This window comes from Girardinichthys multiradiatus, chromosome 8 (genome assembly GCF_021462225.1).
Source record: "Girardinichthys multiradiatus isolate DD_20200921_A chromosome 8, DD_fGirMul_XY1, whole genome shotgun sequence".
Taxonomy (NCBI): domain Eukaryota; kingdom Metazoa; phylum Chordata; class Actinopteri; order Cyprinodontiformes; family Goodeidae; genus Girardinichthys; species Girardinichthys multiradiatus.
This window is the reverse complement of record NC_061801.1, coordinates 37,460,514-37,482,989: the sequence shown is the minus strand read 5'-3', so window position 1 is coordinate 37,482,989 and position 22,476 is coordinate 37,460,514. Positions and strand designations below refer to the sequence as shown.

The following is a 22,476-nucleotide window of genomic DNA, read 5'->3' as shown; positions in this document are numbered from 1 at the left end:
ACTTTAAGCCTGTACCTTAATTATGGGAGCAACAACGCCTCAGTGACTCTCAGAACCTGGTGCTCCTCCATTGTGCCAGCTCAGGTTTCTGTTATTAACAGCACAGCCGAAGTACAACTTCTTCTTCTGTTTGGTTTAGGGAAATCTGACAACTCTGCACATGTCAGGGTGCTTCTATTTTGAATAAAGCTTGGTGCATGTCAGGATTGGACTATTTAATTATGCACCCTAGGCGGTTGATACTGAAAAACCATCCAGTGTGGCTGTATTAAATCAATTCTGCAAAGAGGAGTGGGTCAAAATTCCTTTGCAGTCATTCAAAAGACTCGCCAGTTAAGGTTTTATGACAGTTGTTGCCGGTCAGTGTCGCAAACAGCTATTAGGTTTAGGGGGCAATGACTTTTTCACCCTGGCCCAAGTTGGTTTGAACAGCTTTTCATAAATGATATATGTGTACATACACACACACACACATATATATATATATATATATATATATATATATATATATATATATATATATATATATATATATATATATATATATACACTGCTCACTTAGGAAGCTACACTGATTGACAATCAATTTCACATGCTGTTGTGCAAATAGAAAAGACAACAGGGGGAAATCTTTGCCGATTAGCAAGACACTCAATAAAGGAGTGGTTCTGCAGGTGGGGACCACAGACCACTTCTCAGTACCTATGTTTTCTGGATGATGTTTTGGTCACTTTTGAATGTTGGTGGTGCTTTCACACTCGTGGTAGCATGAGACGGACTCTACAACCCACACAAGTGGCTCAGGTAGTGCAGCTCATCCAGGATGGCACATCAATGCGAGCTGTGGCAAGAAGGTTTGCTGTGTCTGTCAGCGTAGTGTCCAGAGCCTGGAGGCGCTACCAGGAGACAGGCCAGTACACCAGGAGACGTGGAGGAGGCCGTAGGAGGGCAACAACCAAGCAGCAGGACTGCTATCTCCACCTTTGTGCAAGGAGGAACAGGAGGAGCACTGCCAGAGCCCTGCAAAATGACCTCCAGCAAGCCACAAATGTGCATGTGTCTGCACAAACGGTTAGAAACCGACTCCATGAGGATGGTATGAGGGCCCGACGTCCACAAATGGGGGTTGTGCTGACAGCCCAACACCGTGCAGGACGCTTGGCATTTGCCAGAGAACACCAGGATTGGCAAATTCGCCACTGGTGCCCTGTGCTCTTCACAGATGAAAGCAGGTTCACACTAAGCACATGTGACAGACATGACAGAGTCTGGAGACACCGTGGAGAGTGATCTGCTGCCTGCAACATCCTTCAGCATGACCAGTTTGGCAGTGGGTCAGTAATGATGTGGGGTTGCATTTATTTAGAGGGGCGCACAGCCCTCCATGTGTTTGCCAGAGGTAGCCTGACTGCCATTAGGTACCGAGATGAGATCCTCAGACCCCTTGTGAGACCATATGCTGGTGTGGTTGGCCCTGGGTTCCTCCTAATGCAGGACAATGCTAGACCTCATGTGGCTGGAGTGTGTCAACAGGTCCTGCAAGATGAAGACATTGAAGCTATGGACTGGCCTGCCTGTTCCCCAGACCTGAATCCGATTGAGCACATCTGGCACATCATGTCTCGCTCCATCCACCAACGTCACGTTGCACCACAGACTGTCCAGGAGTTGGCGGATGCTTTAGTCCAGGTCTGGGAGGAGATCCCTCAGGAGACCATCCGCCGTCTCATCAGGAGCATGCCCAGGCGTTGTAGGGAGGTCATACAGGCACGTGGAGGTCACACACAATACTGAGCCTCATTTTGACTTGTTTTAAGGACATTACATCAAAGTTGGATCAGCCTCTAGTGTGTTTTTCCACTTTACTTTTGTGTGTGACTCCAAATCCTTTGTACAGAACAAAGTACTCAATGAGAATATTTCATTCATTCAGATCTAGGATGTGTTATTTGAGTGTTCCCTTTATTTTTGGAGCAGTGTATATATATGTATATGTATGTGTGTGTGTGTTCCTGTCTTGGCATCACAGTGAGAACCATTTTCCCGATTTCACCATCAAATTGAGGACTGTTTGTACCAAAGTGAGGACATTTTGCTGGTCCTCACGACCTATTTTGGTAACGGTTAGGTTTAGGACTAAGGTGTGAATTGACTTTAGGTTAAGGTTAAGGGTAGGGTGAGGCATGCACTGGTAATAGTTAGGTTTAGGGTTATTGTCAGGGTTAGGGCATAGAAAGGGTTGAAAATGACTGAAAATCAATGGAAGTCAATGGGAGTCAACAGATGGTCCTCACTACATGTAGCAAAACAAGAGTGTGTGTGTGTGTGCGTGTGTGTGTGTGTGTGTGTGTGTGTGTGTGTGTGTGTGTGTGTGTGTGTGTGTGTGTGTGTGTTAATATCAAACAGAGATAAGTATGACTCCAAAAAAGAAGCAAAACCAGAAGAAAACTGTAAATGAGCAAAAACCTTTTCATTAGATTGTAGATTTGGGCAAATTTAGGTCAGTAGCTATTTTCTTGGAGCCATATCCTGACTTTTGGAATCTAACATGCATCCGTCTTACTTGAATGACATGTTCTGATGTCTTTTCTGTTTTGAAGAGTGACAAAGATAACGGGCATCTATATCAACATATTTTATCTCCAGGAGATCTCACGCACTGAAAGTCACAATCAGTCACAGGATTGTGTTCAGTATGTATCCCTGGTGGCCCCTCACAGCTTCTCATTAATTGTTAGAGTCAATGTCCAACCAGCACTTATACTCTTTATATGTTTAGGCTCCGCAGAAGGTTGATTTTTCTCCTGGCAGCAGAGTCTGAGCACGCAGCACTCAGAGGACCAGTGATTTTTCTGGGTTTAGTTGCAGGAAGAGATAATGAGCTTCTAAAGGGGCTGTCTGACGTGGACTCGTTTATTTTATAACATTTTTGACAGGAGTTGGGCCTAATCTGCCTCTGCGATGTTTGGCGGAGGTCCAGCATCAGCCTGAAACATGTTCATACTGTAGTTGGTGAGTCCCTGAGGGGATTTTAGTAAGTGCTTTCTTTCAGTCAGCCTGCAGATCCCTCTGACAAAGGTAGGTTAAATAGATGTTTTTTCTTCCATAGTGCTCAAACACATCACCCTAATTAATCTTAGATCCACGTCATACATAATGTCATTGGCATTTCTGTTCAGACTGGTCCCTGTCGGTTCAGTTGTCAGGGTGGTGGAACATCAGCACCAATGTCTCGCTCTGCAGCGGTGACTCACTTTCTCCAGATATAATGAAGAGCTGCATTCATGATTATCTGAAAGGAGCTGTTCAAGGAAAACACCTGTGGGCTACACATGATGAATGGCACTTTAGCTGCTCTCTGGGGGTAAAAATAAAAGGTTCTCGTATAACTTCTAACCACTGACAGGAAATCAGTCAGTGGGGGCGAGCTAAAACGATGTATGACACGGTGGCTAGAATGAACCCTTTTAAAAGTCTGCTGCACCATAGATTGTAGTTGGCCTTTGGGTGAGTGGTGTGTTCACAGCATGCTGCGGTTTTTCTAAGTGCCAGCAGACTGGGTGATTTGGTTTGCAGATGTTCTCAATTCCTGTGGCTCCCAAGGCGGGTTTCAGGGACTCCGGTGTGGACCAAGAATTATCGAGTGAGGTGGTGTTGCAATGATCTTCAGAAATCCAGGAAGATGACTATTAGTGGCACATTTTGGTCCTCATAGAGTTGTGCCATCTTTTAATAGCTTTGTAAATGTTTTATTCTTCAACCTATGAAAGTCAGAGCCACTGGTCCATTAACACAGCCTTGTTTATTTCTGGGTTGATAGATGAACTGTTGGGTAAACGCTGCTCTAATAATAAATAAAATGCTCTCAGACCCAGAAGGATTACTGATAACCTGAAGTAAAAATCCAACGGTCTCATGGAAGCAAGACAAGCATTTAAAATAAAATGATTTAATTGTCTTTTTAAACAAAAATCAACGATCTTGAATAGTTACTGCTAAAATATAAAATTAATACAGATATAAAAATGCCTATATGTCAATAGCATTTATGCATTGTTATTGAGGACGCATTAATTAATCTTGATCAATAATTATAATTACAAATCATAATTTGACAAAATCAATTTCTTAACCAAAATCCTCATTTATGAATCAAGACCAGACATGTTTCTGGTGTTGTAATTGCAGCTCAACGCCTTTGACAATTACAACCGTTAAATACTCCGTAATAATTAATAACTATTGCCGGAGATGTCACTGTTTAATCGACCGTTTCTGCCGAAACGTGTGGAACTTTACCTTATCTTGACTGACAAATCACTTTTTGCACACAATGAACACAAAACGCTCTCTCTTTATCTATGTGACTATTTATTAATCTTCACCTACTTAACATGCAAAGTTCTACAAACACAGGGGTAACACATCTAACTAAGCAAAATTCAACAAACGGCAGTGGGTGTGTATTGAATCAACCAGCAGTTTATGGCAAAAACAGAAGAAGGAAATGAGAATATGAAAAGGGGTGTGGTGGCGAGTGGGAGGGGGTTGGAGCGCAGCTCCGACTGTCCTCAGTGATGTTCGATCATAAAACTTCCCCCCAACTCCTGAGCACAAAGGATTCTAACTTTTGGCGGCAAGCTAGCACAGTGAGGTTGAAGACAAAGGAAAATGGTAAAATTCACCACGAGGTTATTTTAACAGTCCAGTCTTACCTGCGTTGACTCTCAGATGGTGAAACACGCACAAAGCTAGGAACACAGTGGCTCCAGACATCAACACGTCAAAGTTTCAATAACAAAGTTACATGCACTTATCATTCAGAGCACATGAGATTCTAACTAGCGATTCTGATCGCTCTACAACCTCTGACCCTGCCCAGGCTTTCTAATAAAGAAATAAAAATAAGGATAGTTTTTACTCGTTGTCGGCTCTTCTCTGAGTGGGGTCGAGCGAACAAGGGGGAGTTGGTTAACTGCGCGTCCACCGTTAACTTCAGGAAAAACGGTCAGACGTCATCCTCCGGCTTCTTTGGCGGAAAGGAAGAATATGATCTGACCATCAAAAGTCGACTTGAGATGAAACACGGTGGCGGTTCGACTCCTCAAAACTCCGTGTTCTTAGTTACGTGTTAAGCTCACGTCTTCGATCGGCAAAGTGAAATTCCTGGCCTTCTCATTCCAGAAACCTCAGTTATAAATTGTTCGTTGGCCAACGAGAGAGAGAAATAAATGAAGACTCCACGTGGGATCTCTTCTTCTCCATAGGATGCTCCAGTTGCGTGGTAACCGTGTCAAGACTTCCAGCTGAAAGCGGGGTTTTCAACATGGAGGCCTCCATATATAGCGCCCTGTGACGTCAGACTTGGGGCGTGTCATATCGGCCGCCATGTCCTGGATACAAAATGGCCGAAAGCACCAGGAGGCCTGGTGTCTGTGCAAGTAGTCCAATATTCAGCAACAAGTGATCCAACAATAACAAATTGTTTTTTTTAACTGAAGATTTTTAGAAAAATCAAGAATTAATTGCTACGCCTCACAAATAGCCAACAAAAATGAAGTCTGTCAGCACAGTAGGTCATTTTAAAAGGTGTTTTATTTAATAGATGCACACAGTGGATAAAGACTAAAGCATATATGGAATGAAAACCATAAACTTGGTACCATTGACGGGCGACGTGCTTTAGTTCCACCCCATTACTTCCCAAGGAGCCGGCTGTCAGAAATGATTGACCGGGCAGTAGTGGGTCGAAATAGGGAAGGAGGGGCGGCTCCGCTCCAAACCCTGCCCACTTTTGGACCTTCTGTGTTTTTAAGGGAGTTTAAGGGACCTTAGGAGTGGTATGGTAAATGGCCTGTACTTTTATAGCACTTTATCAAGTCCCCAGAGACCCCAAAGCGCTTCACACAACATTCAGTCATCCACCCAATCATACACACATTCACACACTGACAGTGGTATGGTACAATGTAGCCACAGCTACCCTGGGGCAGACTGACAGAAGTGAGGTTGCCATACATAGACGCCACCGGGCCCTCTGACCACCATCAGTAGGCAAGGCGGGTGAAGTGTCTTGCCCAAGGACACAACGACGGAGACAGACATAGCGGGGGCTCAAACCGGCAACCCACCAGTAACAAGACGAGCCCCTGCCACCGTTGCCACCGTCGCCCCTGTATGACCAAAAATGTTCATGTCTGAAACCGTAGCTTTTTAAAACCGTGGTACACCTTGAGCCCGTTAATCGATTGATGCCAAATTTCCACCACCACAACCACTTAAAATCAAGTACGTTTTAATCAGTGGTTTCTGAGTCTGGTTTGAGTTTATTTATCACTGCTTTTCTGTGCAAGATTTATTTTAAATCTACAAAGGTTCCAAAATCACAGAGGACATTGAGAGGTGATCAAACGTTTTCAGCTGATGGCCCCGAAGCTTTGGAACAAGCTGCTTCTGCACATAAGGCTTGAAAACACTGTTACTCTTTGGCTTTTAACACAATGGGAGTCTGACATTGATTGTACTGTTTAGTGTGATTTTATCGTGCTTTATTGGTGGTTTTAGGATTTGAATTGTTTTTATCTCTTACTTGTGTTTTAATTGTTGTGCAGCACTTTGGTCAACCATGTGCTTTATGAATAAACATGGTATGGTATAAGTTGAGTTTTTGCTTTATTTTCGGGAGATTTTTGTACCTGCTGTTTCTCTATAAAGTTGGATAAAGAGAATCCTGCTTCCTCGTTGTTTATGTCCTGCCTTTTGGTTTTCTTCACCGCCTTCTGTTATCCTGTTTGGTTAAATCGTCTGTATTTGCAATACTTACATACCTACATACTGTTATTGCTATAATGCCATTTTCAGATAATTACATTTTTGTGTTTTTTTTTCTTGCACACAACATGCAATAACCTACTTTAATGTTTTTATGAGATGTAAACTGCTTTAACCACTAAGTGTGTGTTTTGAGAGGTTCTTGTCTTTCTCTGTTTGTCTCCCTACAGAAGAGGTGAATGTTCTGCAGGAGCTTTCTCTTCAGGTGTCAGAGCGAAATAACTCCTTCGTGACTTTGGAGGGCAGCAGGTGTCCGGTGATCAGAGTTGGACAGTACTCCACCTTAACTCTCCCTCTGCAGCAGATTTGCAGCGACAGGTTTGTTTCTCATGATTTAAAGAATGCCCTGTAGTCCACAAACCCTTGCAAAAGTACTTATACCCCTTTTATTACATTACAATAAACAATAATTCATACTATTGGGATTTTTGTGATAAACCAACATAAAGTAGCGCCTAATTGTAAAAGGAAAGGAAAATAATTTAGGGATTTTAAATAGTTTTTTTTTTTAGAAATAAATCTAAAACGTTTGTCATGCATTTGTTATCAGAACATTTCAGTTACAGCAACGTTAATATCAATGTTGTACATGGAAAGTGGTAAATGGCCTGCAAACTTTATTAAGTCTGAGGACCCACACCATCCACAATCATCCACACACTGACAGTGGTAGACTACACTGTAGACTACCCTGTGGCAGACTGACAGAAGTGAGGCTGCCATACATAGACGACACCGGGCCCTCTGACCACCATCAGTAGGCAAGGCGGGTGAAGTGTCAATGACTGAGACAAACAGAGCGGGGAGTCGAACCAGCAACCCACCGGTTAAAGGACGAACTCCTATCACCTGAGCCACAGTGCCCCTCCTCTCAAGGGACTAAAACAAATTTGCTCATTCTTCTTTGCAAAAAAGCTCAAGCTTAGTCAGAGTGGACAGAGAATAGCTCTAAGTATCAGTTTTTGAGTCAAGCCATCGATTCTCAATTGTATTCAGGTCTGGACTTTGACTGGGCCACTGTAGCATAACAGTGTGCTTTGATTCATCCCATTCCTTTGTAGCTTAGTTTGTATATTTAGGATTGGTGTTGTGTGGGTTTCTTTCCAAGATTCTCCATCTTCCCTTTGCCTCTGACCAAGTTCCCCGACCCTGCTGAAGAAAAGCAAGGACAGAGTTTTCTGTCAGAAGTTCAGTTTGGGTCTCATCTGACCAGAGCACCTTCTTTGGAATAGCTTTTTCTTCTTCTTCTGTCTTTTCCCATTCATGCACGATTTGTGCAGATTGCAATGAGTAGTTGTCCTGTAAACAGATTGTTTCAATTCAATTGTGGATGTCTACAACTCCTCCATGGTAACCATTGGCCTCTTGCCCGGACTTGCCAGTTTAGGCTAATGGCCATGTATCGATAGGCTTGCAGTGGTCATTACCTATATTTTTAGATGCTGAAAACCTGTTAAGTGCTACTTTATACTGGTTTTTACATAGAATCCCAGTAAAATACATTGGAGTTTGAGTTCTGTTTCACATTGCATGTTATGTTTTCAGCTTCCTTAATGCAGCCTGGTGTGACTGTTCCCGTCTGCAGGTTTGCGAATGAGTTCAGTTTACTGGTGCAGCTTCGTAGTCTTCAGAGGGAAGAGCACAGCGTGTTCACCATGCTCAGCCCCGACAGCCGCATCATGCTGCAGATTCGGATCAGCGCCTACGCCATCATTTTCATTGGAACGCAACAGCGCCATTACGAGTTAGTACTCTTGATTAAGGTTTTCAGAAATTTCCTTTCAGAGACGCAAGTGCTGCCAGACGACATTACCTACAGGTTGCCCGAGCTGCCACAAATATTTAGGCATTGTGTTAGAAGATGGACCCAACGCAAAATGTTTTAATACAAGTTGATCAAAGCGAGATAAATATGTAGTAAAATGTGAGCTGAAAATGAAAGTAGAGACAACATCCAACTTTCTCCTGACATTTAAACAAAAAAAAAATGACTCAAAGCTCATAAAGAAAACTAATTTATGCTTAATGTTAGCTTAACAACTAAGTTTTTTTGTGCTCACTAGTTTAATCATAGAGCCTGAAAGCTTACAAGTTCTCAGCAGTTCATGGCGAGTCTCTAGCCAAGCTGGCAGACAGCAGCGCCATAATCATGTCTTATAAAATTAACTTAATCACAGATTCATTTTTCTACAGTTTTATAAATAATTTGAGTTATTTTAATAATCTGTTGTGGTGGTTAAAATAGATTTTTTTTTAAAGAAAATTTTGGATGTGTTTGCTCATTATTTTCTAAATTTCCTGGATGTTTTGTTTCTTTTTGGTTAATATTTACTGAAAAAGCAACATCAGCACTGATTTCCAGATGATTTTGATGTTCCCTACTGGTTGTTCTGGCAAACAAAAACATATTTGGCTAAATTACTTGAGTAAAACTCAAAATTAAAGGTTTTGGACTTCAGCTCGATTTGGGACTTGCATGCCCTTGCTTGCGATTTGACTTGAGACTTGGGTGGAAGGACTTGAGACTTGTGACTTGCAAAACAATGACTTAGTCCCACCTCTGGTAATTAGCTGGCTAAAATAATAATGCAGCTCCAGACAGAAGCATGCCTGCAACTTTAAATCCTGAGTCTTTTCCAAAAAACATTGCAGTGTTTCAGTGCTCAGGCCTAGTCCTGAATGGTGGTGAGCAGCCCTGAAGCAGGAAATCTGCTTGCAGCTTGTTTTTTTGTTTGAAGATGACTCCATTTTGCTGTGTATTTGGTGAAATGATTTCTTGAGGTGTGTTGGCTTGTTCCTTCCTGTTCAGAAAACAAAAACATTGAGGGAATACATCATCCACAGGCAGCAAAAAGAAATAGGTGTGAAAATGGGCCCATGCAGATATGTTGTATACAACATATCTGCATGGGCCCATTTTCACACCTATTTCTGGCTGTGGTTAAACTGTCAGCACAAGAATGGTTTATATTGTTGATTTATGGTGCTGCTTGTCCAACACACCTCTTTTCTTGATCATTGTCTGGAACAGGGACTTTCAGGTATTTTTTTTCAGGACACACAAGATGCCTTATCACTATAATGTTTCTGTTTTAGGTTCCCAGTCAATGGCCTGTGTGATGGAGAGTGGCATCGTGTGGCCTTTAGTGTGTCCACTACTCACCTGGTGCTGTATGTGGACTGCTCGCAGCTGGAAATTGTGGACTGGGTGAACCATGGCCTGGAGATTGGCACTGATGGTCTCCTCATGGTTGGAGGCATCCTTGAGGGCTTTGAAACTCCATTTGAAGTAAGCAGCTTTCAGTTTTTTGCTTCAGTGTTAATTTCCCTTTGGGATTAATAAAGTACTTTTGAATTGAATTTGAATCCGTTCAAATGAGTATGTTCATGAGTCATGACTCGTTAACTTTCCTGGAGAACCTTGAACATGATGTAGTTTAACTGAACTGAACTGAATTTAAATAAAAGGTAAGAGACCTTTGGGGCAAACTTTAAGTTCTTTATGCAGAAAAGATTCACAACATGTTCCCTTTTAGGTGAGATCTTGGTGACTGGTGTGCGTATGTGTCAGTGCTTAAGTGTAATTCAGTTGATTCAAATTATTTCAGCCTTACAAGGCCACATATATCTCTCTTTGTGGATATTTGTTACTGATTATATATGCCTGACCCTGTACTTCAAACTTAATAGAAACTGAAAACTCATGCCTATATCATGAAGACTTACAAAACAATGCTGAGTTTTGTCTACATCCTGGTTTTATTGTTACTCTGCAGAACCTGCTGTGGGCAGGGAGTAGGTCCAGCTGTGGGCTTGGAGGTACAGCAGAGATAAGGAGATCAATGAAGCCCCAGAAGCATTTAGCCTCAACCAACCTTTTTCTCAAAGCATTGTACATAGTCCGTATAGCCAAATAAGAGCATAGATCTTATTTGCATAAGAGATTATTTTAACAGCTAAGATGTTTAAGCTGAATTAATATTTTATTAAAGAGCAACACCAACCTTCTGGTGCTTCAAAAGTGGTCACAATTAAACAAGTAGCCGTGATAGACTATTTTTCAGTCAATATTTCAAATGCATTTGCATTTTGACATTAGAAGAAACAATATGTGAATGAGATAAACTTTATTGTTCATGTAGCAATAAAGCAATACAGTTTTTGAGAGCAAAAAGAACAGAAAAGAAAACATACTACAGAAGCTACTTGATAACATAATAAATGTGCTATGGATGATATCATGAGCTATATTTAATTAAAACTTACAGGATAGCTTACTTCATTTGCTCAGGATAGCTTACTTCATTTAAGCTATCCTGAGCAAATGTAAAGGAGCTCATTTTGTGAGTGTGAACTACAAAAATGAATCAATTCAGATTCAACCTGAGCTGAACTTGGACCTAGTTTTAGTTTGAACTTGCATAACACTGACTACTCTGCAATTTATTTTATTTCTCCTGCCTCTGACATGTTTCTCGGTTACCTCCACACCCTGACAGTTATATTCAACATTCAAAAGCATGTTTTAAACTTGAAGTAATTGGCTTATTTCTATAAATATCTGGAAAATTGTCTTAAAACGTGTTCGTTCAGAAATTAGGATATTGAAATGCATAGAGTTGGTAAATGATGCAGGAACCATTTGATGTGAAAACTCTTTAAGATTAACATGCCACATGTGTGAACTGGTTTATTTGTATTAAGTTTGAGAAGGCAGACATGCAAATCCTTCCCTGCTTGGAGAAAAAATGTGTTAAAAGTAATTTTTCCCTCGTTTTTAAGTCCCGCCCAAATTCTGACACCCTCTTCTTTGGATCACTGTTTCTCTAAGTTACAGTTGAAGCATTTATAATCATATCTGCCCTTATGCAGAACACATGTTTATGTCCTACGCAAGACAGGATGGAACATATTCTGAGAGATTTTAGACACAGCAGAAACAAATGGGAGCTGATTAAACAAGTTGTTGATAATTCAGGCTAACATGCTGCTAAAGCATTAGCATGGGACGTGGGGTCTGCAGGTCCAGCAACCACTGAAGGATACAACTAACCAGAACCGCTGCCAAATAAACAGCTGAGTGTCTTACTTTCTGGTCTGGAATGGGGCTGGTGTTTCGCCTAGAGGACTGATTGAATCACTACAGAGTGCAGCTCCCACAGGCTTGACTGATAAAGAAACGGGTGCCATTCTGGCTGGAAGGTCACTGAAGGCTCTCTGTTCTTCCTCAGTTTGTTGAATGTCTTAGTGGTCCTCATGTTGCTGCTCCCGTTCACATACCAGTCGGCATCACCAGTGCAGCACAACCGGCTGCTACAGGAATTTAGAAAGGTAGCCGTTTAAAACTCACAATACCTCATCAGGCTCCTTTTGCAAGAATACCCACAGCAGTGTGGTGTGGAGGCGATCAGGCTGTGGCTCTGAGGTGTTGAGGATTCCTGGTTGCTTTAATAGCTTCATTCAGCTTGTCTGCATTGTTGGCTCTGGGGTCTCTCATCTTCTTCTTGACAATACCCAATAGAAACTCTATGTGTGGGTAGGTGTCAGTTCCTGCTGGAAAATGAGATCAACATGTCCATAAGGATTGTTCTTAAAAATGTCCTGGTAGATGGTGGTGCCTAATTGGATCACCCTGCATGTATGGTTTTTCCTAATATTTTTGCACCTTGTTCTCTCACACTTTGTCTTTCCACTTAACTTTCCATGTAAGTTAAGATACATCACTCTGTGCACTGCCAGCTTCTTTAGCATTGACTGTTTGCTGCTTACCCATCTTGTAGAGGTTGTCCAGGACAACTTAATGCTCACCCTCTACCCTCTACCGATGATCCACATAGCCCTGTCTTTTAGTGTTTAACCCTTTCTCTCTCCTAGACATGGAAATTGACTGAGCTTTTACTGTAACTAATTATACGTGCTCTCTTTCAGACTCTAACCTTGAAAACTGGCTCAGAGTTTATCTGTTCTTTCTTTCTAGGTGAAACAACTAAAGGAGCTACATCCATTAACATTTACTTTTCCTTCCCATAGAAAGTACTTCTGGAGCAGTGCTTCTGTGTTCTTTTTGTGTCTCTGCTCTGTTCTCTCAAACCCCCAGTCGGTTGTGGCAGATGGCTGCTCACACTGAGCCTGGTTCTGCTGGAGGTTTCTTCCTGTTAAAAGGGAGTTTTTCCTCTCCGCTGTCGCTACATGTATGCTCAGTATGAGGGATTGCTGCAAAGTCAACGCCAATGATTGTCCACTGTCTCTACATGCTCATCCGGGAGGAGGGAATGCTGCAAGTCACTGACTAGGATGCAATCTGCTGGGTTTCCTTAGATAGAAAAACGTTTTATCCAATTTGAATAAAAAGCTAACTCCGACTGCACTGTTCAATTGTTAGGATTAATAGGAATGTATGTACCTGACTGTTGTGAAGTGCCTTGAGACAACATGTGTTGTGAATTGGCACTATATAAATAAAACTGAATTGAATTGAATTGAATAATGCCGAACAACAGCAAGAGGATTATGTTACTATAAATGAGTCAACTCCTACTAATTATTTAAATTTTCACATTCCTCGAAATTCTGGACGAGGAGGAGGAGTAGAAACCATCTTTCAGCCTGAGTTATTGATTAGTCCCAGACAAATCAATAGCTACAACTCTTTTGAATATTTAATCCTTAGTTTTCCGCATCCAAATTGCAAAGCACTAAAACCATTTCTGTTTGTTGTTTTGTACCGTCCACCAGGCCCTTACTCTCAATTTTTAGATGAGTTTTCAGACCTTTTATCTGTTTTAGTGTTAAATACAGATAAGGTTATTATAGTGGGGGATTTTAACATTCATGTTGACACTAAAAGTGATAGCCTAAATATAGCCTTTAATGCTATCTTAGACTCAACTGGCTTTGCTTAAAACATTAACAAACCTACCCACCTTTGTCTTCATTCTCTGGACCTTGTGCGGACATATGGCATTGAGTGTAAAGACATAATAACAATATTTTCTCATAACCCTGTCCTGTCTGACCTTTTTTTAATAACCTTTGAGTTTAATTTAAGCGAGTACTCCACACCTGAAAGAAAATTTCATTATAGTAGATCATTATCAGAAAATAGTGTAACAACCTTTAAAGAATCTGTTCCACTTTTAATTTCCTCATTATCACAGAAAAACTCAGTGGAGAGCAATAATTTTGTTTCTTCCCCTTCAAAAATGTATTCTCTTGTTGATAGTGTTACTTCATCATTGCGTGGTGCATTAGACAATGCAGCCTCCTTGAAAAAGAAGATAATTGTTTATAGGAGACTGGCTTCCTGGTTTAATTCAGAGCTGCGTACTTTAAAGCACAATGTTAGAAAATTGGAGAGAAAATGGTGCTCTACACACCTAGAGGATTCCTACTTAATCTGGAAAAATAGCCTACTGTTGTATAAAAAGACACTTCACCAAGCTAGAACAGCTTATTTCTCATTAATAGAAGAGAATAAGAATAATCCTAGGTTTCTCTTTAGCACAGTTGCTAAACTTACACAGACTCATAGCTCTGTTGAACCATCCATTCCCTTAGCTCTCAGCAATCATGACTTTATGGGATTCTTCTTAAATAAAATTAATTCAATGAAAAATAAAATCTTTGACATACTCCCTAAAATGATTACTTCATCCTCAGCAAGTGAGACAACATTGGAAGTAACTGTAGAACCTGATCTGTGTTTGGACTGTTTTGATCCTGTGGAGCTTCCTGAGTTATCAGAAATATTAGCTTCATCTAAACCTTCAACTTGTATGTTAGACCCAATCCCAACCAAATTATTTAAGGAAGTGTTCCCTCTGATTACCAGCCCCATTTTAGATATGATTAATCTATCTTTAGTAAATGGATATGTACCACAGGCTTTTAAGTTAGCTGTAATTAAACCTTTACTTAAGAAACCTTCGCTTGATCGAGATGACTTGAAAAATTACAGACCTATATCCAATCTTCCATTCTTATCTAAAATTCTTGAGAAAATAGTTGCTAATCAAATGTGTGAGCATTTACACAACAATGACCTGTTTGAAGAGTTTCAGTCAGGTTTCAGAGCTCATCATAGCACTGAAACAGCTCTGCTGAAAGTCACTAATGATATTCTTATGGCCTCAGATAATGGACTTGTGTCTGTTCTGGTTCTGTTAGATCTCAGTGCTGCATTTGATACAGTCAATCACAATATTCTCTTTGAAAGGCTGGAATATGCTGTAGGGATCAGGGTAACAGCGCTAGGCTGGTTTAAATCTTATTTGTCTGACAGATTCCAGTTTGTTCATGTAAATGATAAATCATCTTTAAACTCCAGGGTTAATTGTGGAATACCACAGGGCTCAGTACTTGGGCCAATTCTCTTTACTATATATATGCTTCCAATAGGAAAAATTATCAGGCAGCATAGAATAAATTTTCACTGTTATGCTGATGATACTCAGCTTTACTCATCCCTAAATCCTGACAAGCCCAACCAGTTAGATAGACTACAAGCATGTCTTGAAGACATAAAAACTTGGATAACTTTATATTTTCTGCTCCTAAATTCAGACAAGACAGAAGTTGTTGTCTTTGGACTGGAGTCTTTAAAAAAGAAACTGCTTAGTCAATCACCTGGATGCATTAAATTGACCTCCGGTAATAAAGTAAAAAACCTTGGTGTTATATTTGACCAGGACATGTCATTTGAATCCCATATTAAACAGGTTTCTAGGATTTCCTTCTTTCACCTCTCCCTTTATCTCTCCTAGAAATAACTACTGACTGAGCTTCTACTGTGACTAACTCTATGTGCTTTCTTTCAGACTCTAACCTTGAAAACTGGCTCAGAGTTTATCTGTTCTTTCTTTCTAGATGAAACGACTAAAGGAGCTACATCCATTAACATTTACTTTTCCTTCCCATAGAAAGTACCCCTGGATCAGTGCTTCTTTGTTTTCTGTGTCTCTGCTCTGTTCTCTCAAACCCCCAGTCGGTCGTGGCAGATGGCCGCTCACACTGAGCCTGGTTCTGCTGGAGGTTTCTTCCTGTTAAAAGGGAGTTTTTCCTCTCCACTGTTGCTACATGCATGCTCAGTATGAGGGATTGCTGCAAAGTCAACGCCAGTGACTGTCCACTGTCTCTACATGCTCATCCAGGAGGACGGAATGCTACAAGTCTCTGCCTCGATGCAATCTGCTGGGTTTCCTTAGATAGAAAAACTTTTTATCCAATTTGAATAAATAACTGAATCTGACTGCACTGTTTGATAGTTAGGATTAATTAGAATGTATGAACCTGACTGTTGTGAAGTGCCTTGAGACAACATGTGTTGTGAATTGGGGCTATATAAATAAACTTAATCGAATTTAATTGAAACAACTGTAAAGTTAGCAGTCCTCCCCATGATTGTGAATAACATAACATTTGATATTAAACATAATGTTTTAATCTAATTCATGGAATAAAATAGAATAACGTATTTCAGTTTAAGTGTACGTGATTTCGATTTTCAACTATTAATAGTCAAATCCAGTCTATCTTTTCCCTACAAAAAGAGAAATAACCTTTTAGTTTAATGCAGAATTAGAAGTTGTTAATATCAGGCTAACTGAAGTGTTGTGTACAGTCCAAAAAAGCCCTGAAATCATCCTTCTTTGTGTTTTAAAGAATAAAGGTTAAAGAGATCACAAAGAATCTGTAAGCAGTTTAAAATAAATCAGGTCAAGTTTGATCAATTTAAGTATTTGAGATTTTCAACTACGAATGAAAAGCTTCTGATTGAACGCCAGTTTCAGCATCATACATGTAAGAAATTACAGATCGAATTTCAAAGAGCTACTAATAATATTTTTTTATTAACCCCAAAGAATATGCAGGTTTAAATTATACAGAGCAATCTTCATGAAATATTTGGTTATGTAAGGATATTTTGACATTTTGAAGATGGTCCATTCTGACTAAAGTGCATTTTATTTTATAAAACTGCTTCTAATACCTAAAACAGCTGTGTGCAATATCATATAGTCACTGGAAAAAGAAAGTACACCCTTTTCAGTTAGAGGGTTTCATGTATCAGGGCCCGTATTCACAAAGAATCCTACAACTAAAAGCAGCTCCTAGTGACGTCATTCTAAGAAGAATCTTTAAATTTCTCAAATTCTACGATTTTTCTTAGAATTTTCCCTCGGTAAGATAAAAGTTATTCACGAAGCATCTTAGGCCTTAAGAGAGCTGCTAGCAGGAGAAAATGTTAAGAGTAGTGAGGAGGACTTTTAGTGAGCCATCTGAGTGTCTTAAGCAGAGAAGATGGAGGAAAGACAGAGAGAAAGGAGAGATATTCTCACACCAATGAACAACAGTTAATTAATGAAACGCTACCAGCTCAATGGTACAGGGATCCACTCCCTAAACAGTCCAATAAATAAGAACATAAAATCTATAACAATCATACAATTATTAATATAGACATACTACTTGGCCATTAGTGCCACAAAACTAATCTTTAAAAAAATTTAAAGTGCATTTAGTTCTTCCCACCAAGGTATTTCATGCTGTCCTTATCTTTGCCCAACAAATAATGATCGTGTGTAATCTGTTGTTTTTGTACCCTTGATGTCATTCTTATTATGTCCTGATATTCAGAACCACTACAGTAGAACTGAAAGAGGGCGCACTTTATTTTCACCAAGCTGCATTTTTCACATCTCCCTGCAGGGGGAACTTCGACAGCTGACCTTCCTGTTGGATGACCCTGAGGCCGCCCAGCAGCACTGTAGTCACTATCCGCCCCGCTGCAGCAACGCTGCTTCTAAACCTCCTCGCTCCCCACGTACCAACAACGCCCTGGAGGTACAGACTGAAGAGTGTAATAGATGAAAAAAGTTTGTATCATGACTTGTAATAATTCTTAATGCACTCTGAACAGCTCTGGCATGTAATTGGGATGTGTTTAAGGTGAAGCCAGATGTCTCCAAGGCCTTCAGGGCAGACACTTAGACTCCTGGAGTTGGTTCACCGACAGGAGAACCTGTTATAGTCTCCACTAATAAGCATTTGAAAGGATTTTCTGTGGATTTAACCTGAAAACTGTTCAGACTCCTACAGTTTTGATCCAGTCTGGTGAATTTAGTGTGTGGTCGATCATTGGTTCAGTTTTGGACCCTGCTTTTGTGTGTGTGTGTGTGTGTGTGTGTGTGTGTGTGTGTGTGTGTGTGTGTGTGTGTGTGTGTGTGTGTGTGTGTTTGTGTGTGTATGTGTGTGGTGGAGGGAGCTGACACTTGTGGTGGTGATTATAAACCAGCTGTGGGTTGGCTGGTACGTTCAGTTACATTTGCCAACACATGGTCTGCTTTTATGTGGTTTTTCTTCCACCAGTTTGTCAAGTCTGTGTCTGTTGGTAATTAATTCAGGCCTCAGTGGCTGACCCGTACAGTTTGGGTGTATGTATTGTGAGATATTTGTGTGGTTGATCTGTCTGAAGTGTTTAGGTCTAGGATTGAACCTCTGCTCCAGTATCAAATTTTTGCAACCTTCTAACAGGTTTTCTTTCAGGATTGAACTAAGCAAAAATAAAGAAAACAGCAGTGGGTGTGTATTGAATCAACCAGCGGTTATGGCAAAATTGAGAATATGACGAAGAGGTGTGGTGGTGAGTGGAGAGTGGGGGGGCGCAACTCCAACTGTAACTCAGTTATTCTGACCATAAAACCTCCCCCAACTCCTGAGCAGACAAAGGGTTGTAAAGCTTTTGGCGGCAAGCTAGCGAGCAGTGATATTGGAGACAAAGATTAAAATAAAAGATGGGTTTTACTTGGTGAAGCTTCCTTCTGGGCAGCGAGTGAGAGGGAAAGAGGGGGGGTTTTGAAGCGTGGCTCCGCGTCCGCAGTTAGACTCCAAGAAAGCGGTCAGTCCCCGTCCTTTGGCCTTCTTGACGAAAAGGAAAAATATGATCTGACCATCAAAGTTGACTTGGGATGAAAACACGGTGGCGGTTCGTTTCCTCGAACTCCGTGTTTTTAGTTACGTGTTAAACTTACGTCTTCGATCGGCAAAGTGAAATTTCTGGCCTTCCTAGTCCAGAAACCTCAGTTATGAATTGTTCGTTGGCCAACGAGAGAGAATAAATGAAGACTCCACGTGGGACCTCTTCTTCTCCAGAGGATGCTTCAGTTGCGTGGTAACCGTGTCAAGGTTTCCAGCTGAAGGTGGGGTTTTCAAAACGGAGCCCTTCCTATATAGCGTCTTGTGACGTCAGACTTGGGACGCTCGTCATATCAGTCGCAGTGCTCGACGGGATATGTAGTAGCGGGCTGTCCTGGATACAAAATGGCCGATGCCATTGGAGAGGCACAGTGACGTCCAACAACGTGCAGATAGTCCAATACTCAGCAACAAGTGGTCCAACACACTATTGGAGGATGGTTTGTTCAGGCTAATATGCAGGATTAGTTTTCCACCACACAGCCTTTTGAATGAAGGCCAGAAACCTCAGGTTTAGTCTCATTGAACTAGCGTACCTTGTTCCACATGTTTGCTGAATTTAAAGGGGTATGGATACTCATGCAAGATACTGAATATGACTATCTGCGTTTCAGTCAACCTTAGGTCACTATCCTTATGGACTAACAATAACATGTTATGTTAATAGATTACTTTTATCACTTTAATTATGTACTTTTTCTGCATTTCTATACTAGCCTTGTTTTGATGCTATAACTGGCATGAAGATGACTTTTTATAAGTCCTCTTTTCAAAAGAATTAATTCTGAGCTTGTCTCTTACAATACCGTAGTAGTTGCAACGATTCCTTTCACCTGAGGTAGCCCAGTTTAACCACAAATTATCTACCCAGTTTAAGTGCAAGAAGAACAATTTGTCTGTGTTTAAACTCTTAGTTTTAGCAGGATTAGTGTGCTACACCTTCAGTCTATTAACATTTAGGCTTTGGTTATTTTAGGGGTAAAGCTGCATCTGACTGGAACAGCCATACAAGTTTTTTTTCTATTACTTGTTTTGATTTCTTAAGACAAAGATGTTTATGGACTGAAATGTGTCGTTTTTAGAGGTTTTCCAAGAAGCCACCATTATGCAAGCAATAATTTGCAACTCTATTATTGTTGGTCATTAGTTTAAATTGTTCATTTTTCTCGCACGGACCTGGTTTTTAAGCAAAGCAACACAACTTTTCAACAGGGTTTATTTAGGGGTCATTCCAGAAGCTTAATGTTATCCTACTTTATCCATTTCAAAACCAGTATGGAGGATAATTATCTAACTTTGTCCAAGTTTCAACCATCAGACCCAAACTTTCACCTTCTGATGAAAAGAAATTGGTCCAGATGTTTAGCACCAATTCAGAAACCATACAAGGTTCAGGCTGGTAACAAACTGAAGGCTACTGGAACACCAGTGTCTCAGTGAACAGTGAAGCCAGTTTGATATCACCACGGACTGACAGGGTGCAGATCAAGAAAGTAAATCGATGCAAGCTCAACTGTTTATATGGACAAACCAAACGTATTCTGGCAAGACGAGACAATAATTGAGCTATTCGACCACCATGACAACAATACTGTTTGAAGATGAGAACGCTGTATCGACTATCAAGCATGGGGGTGGCAGGATCATGCTGTGGGCTTGTTTCACTGCCAGTGGTACTGGTGCATTGCACAAAGTGGATGGAATAATAAAGATGGAAACCTCAAATCAAGAGGTAGATGGTTGAAACCTGGGCAGAACTGGACGTTCCATCGGGACAATGACTCCAACAAACATCAAACTTGGTGTTAGCATTGATTAAAGTAGGCTAATGTTTAGCTTTTGAAATGGTCTACTCAAAGCCCTTCTCTCAACTCTTTGCCAGGAAACTAACCATTATTAATGAACTCTACCAATTCTACCAAAATAGAGGCTGTTAAATATCCAGGCTCGTTGATGGCGACGCAAACAGTCTACAACCTGGGAGAGATTTAACCAAATATTATCCAGGGTTGTATGTATAGTGAGCCTTTATCTATAATTGTGACCCTGTGTGGATCAAAAGAAATTTACAATAAATGCAAACTTGAGCAATTAATGCTTGTTTGTAAATATCATTGCAGTTGAATTTTACAAATAAATCCTCAAAGCCCCAAACTGATAAGAACCATTCCCAGGATGAAGGATGAACACTTCTAAACATCTAATGGCAATCCAGAGCTAAAAATGATTTTATATTGTTATAAGATTTGGTAAAACATTTGACTGAGCATTTAAAAGATAATGTCCTCTCTCTCTCCTTGGTTTTGCTGTTGAGACTTCTGAGTGTATTAATGGTGGCGAGGATGAATTTTACCTGACCTGTGTGCACAGAATAAGCCTCTCTCTGCCTCTCTCATACATTAGACATGGTTTTGCTTTACACATTGTAGCCAGATCTTATAAACTAGACTAAATATAGCTGATGCAATGGCTTCACTTTGAGAGGGAATCAGGTTTCTGAACACACCAGTTGTTTGACACGAGGAGAAAGTAATGGATGCTTAGAAACAAAAGACATGCAAAGCTGGTTTGAATTTACATCGTTGTGCATGTAGAATAAAGTCTGAAAAATCACTGGATATCATTTTCTCTTTGCAACATGCAGACAGGCCACTGCAGTCCTTAATATAATAAAAAAACAGTAAGGCAGACCATGCCGTGCCTTGCCAGCCCAGCTTGGCATGAAATCTCTCCATCAACATGAGACTTGAATGCCTCAGTGATGATGTAAATGTCAGCAACCTCTCCTCCTGGTGTAGAAACTGTTTGCAGCAACAAGCTGCTCCAAAGCTGCCCGTTTCTGTTTTTCACTAGTGTGTGTCATTCTGAGGCCTTGGGCTGTATCTGTCTGTTTTCCTTCATGTTTTGCTGAATCTGTGTGTCTTAAAGTAGGCCTAATTCAGAATCTTTAATATGTAGGTTCCACTCTAGTTTAATTCAATGGGCAAACTGTATAATTGCCCCTGTTACAAGGGTTCCTGGTCTGGTCAGCAGCTGTGTGGGTATAGGCACTGTGTCTTGTTTTGAGCTCAGTTTCTAAAGGACGAACCTAAAAAACCTAAAGCAGCTGATTGGGCCATAAAACCGTCTCGGTCTCAGAAATCATGCTCTCATGACAATCCACCATTTGCAGTGCCCTGTATTACGGCTAAGGTCATTGTTGTTGAGCTATTTTCTGCACTTTGTTGTGCATGCTTTAATAGCTGCTTATCTAATTGCACAGATGTAGGTGTATTAATTGTTGTCATGTCTCTCTGGTGTGTGCAAATATCGTTTTGATAAATTGCCACTAACTCTAGAAGCTTGCATATGCCAGGCATTATTGGTTATTAGGGTGTGCCTTTGATTTTTTGCTTTTTGGTCACTTTTACATGTTTCATATCATCAGACTAACTTCGATACTGGACAAAGGAAAGCTGAATAAATAGAAAAAGCAGTTTTCAAATGATGAGATTACTGGGAGCGAGTGTTTTATATTACTTTGAAGGAATTTTGTCCAACTTTTCTTTGCAGAATTGTGTTCATTCTTCCACATTGGAGGGTTCACGAACACGAACGACCTATTTAAGGCCACAGCATCTCAATCAAATTCAAAGTCAGTACTTTGACTTGGCCACGCTTTAACCTTCATTT

The 22,476-nt window shown here is 40.6% G+C and overlaps 1 protein-coding gene across 1 annotated transcript in view; it reads left to right on the top strand.

Moving 5' to 3' along the window:
* si:ch211-196i2.1 (collagen alpha-1(I) chain) overlaps positions 1 to 22,476 on the top strand; it is a 153,864-nt gene that overhangs the window by 29,390 nt on the left and 101,998 nt on the right. The window contains exons 2-5 of the mRNA XM_047371699.1: positions 7,002 to 7,149; positions 8,417 to 8,575; positions 9,928 to 10,120; positions 17,539 to 17,673. Coding sequence (XP_047227655.1) covers positions 7,002 to 7,149; positions 8,417 to 8,575; positions 9,928 to 10,120; positions 17,539 to 17,673 — 635 coding nt within the window. The remainder of the gene's footprint in view (positions 1 to 7,001; positions 7,150 to 8,416; positions 8,576 to 9,927; positions 10,121 to 17,538; positions 17,674 to 22,476) is intronic.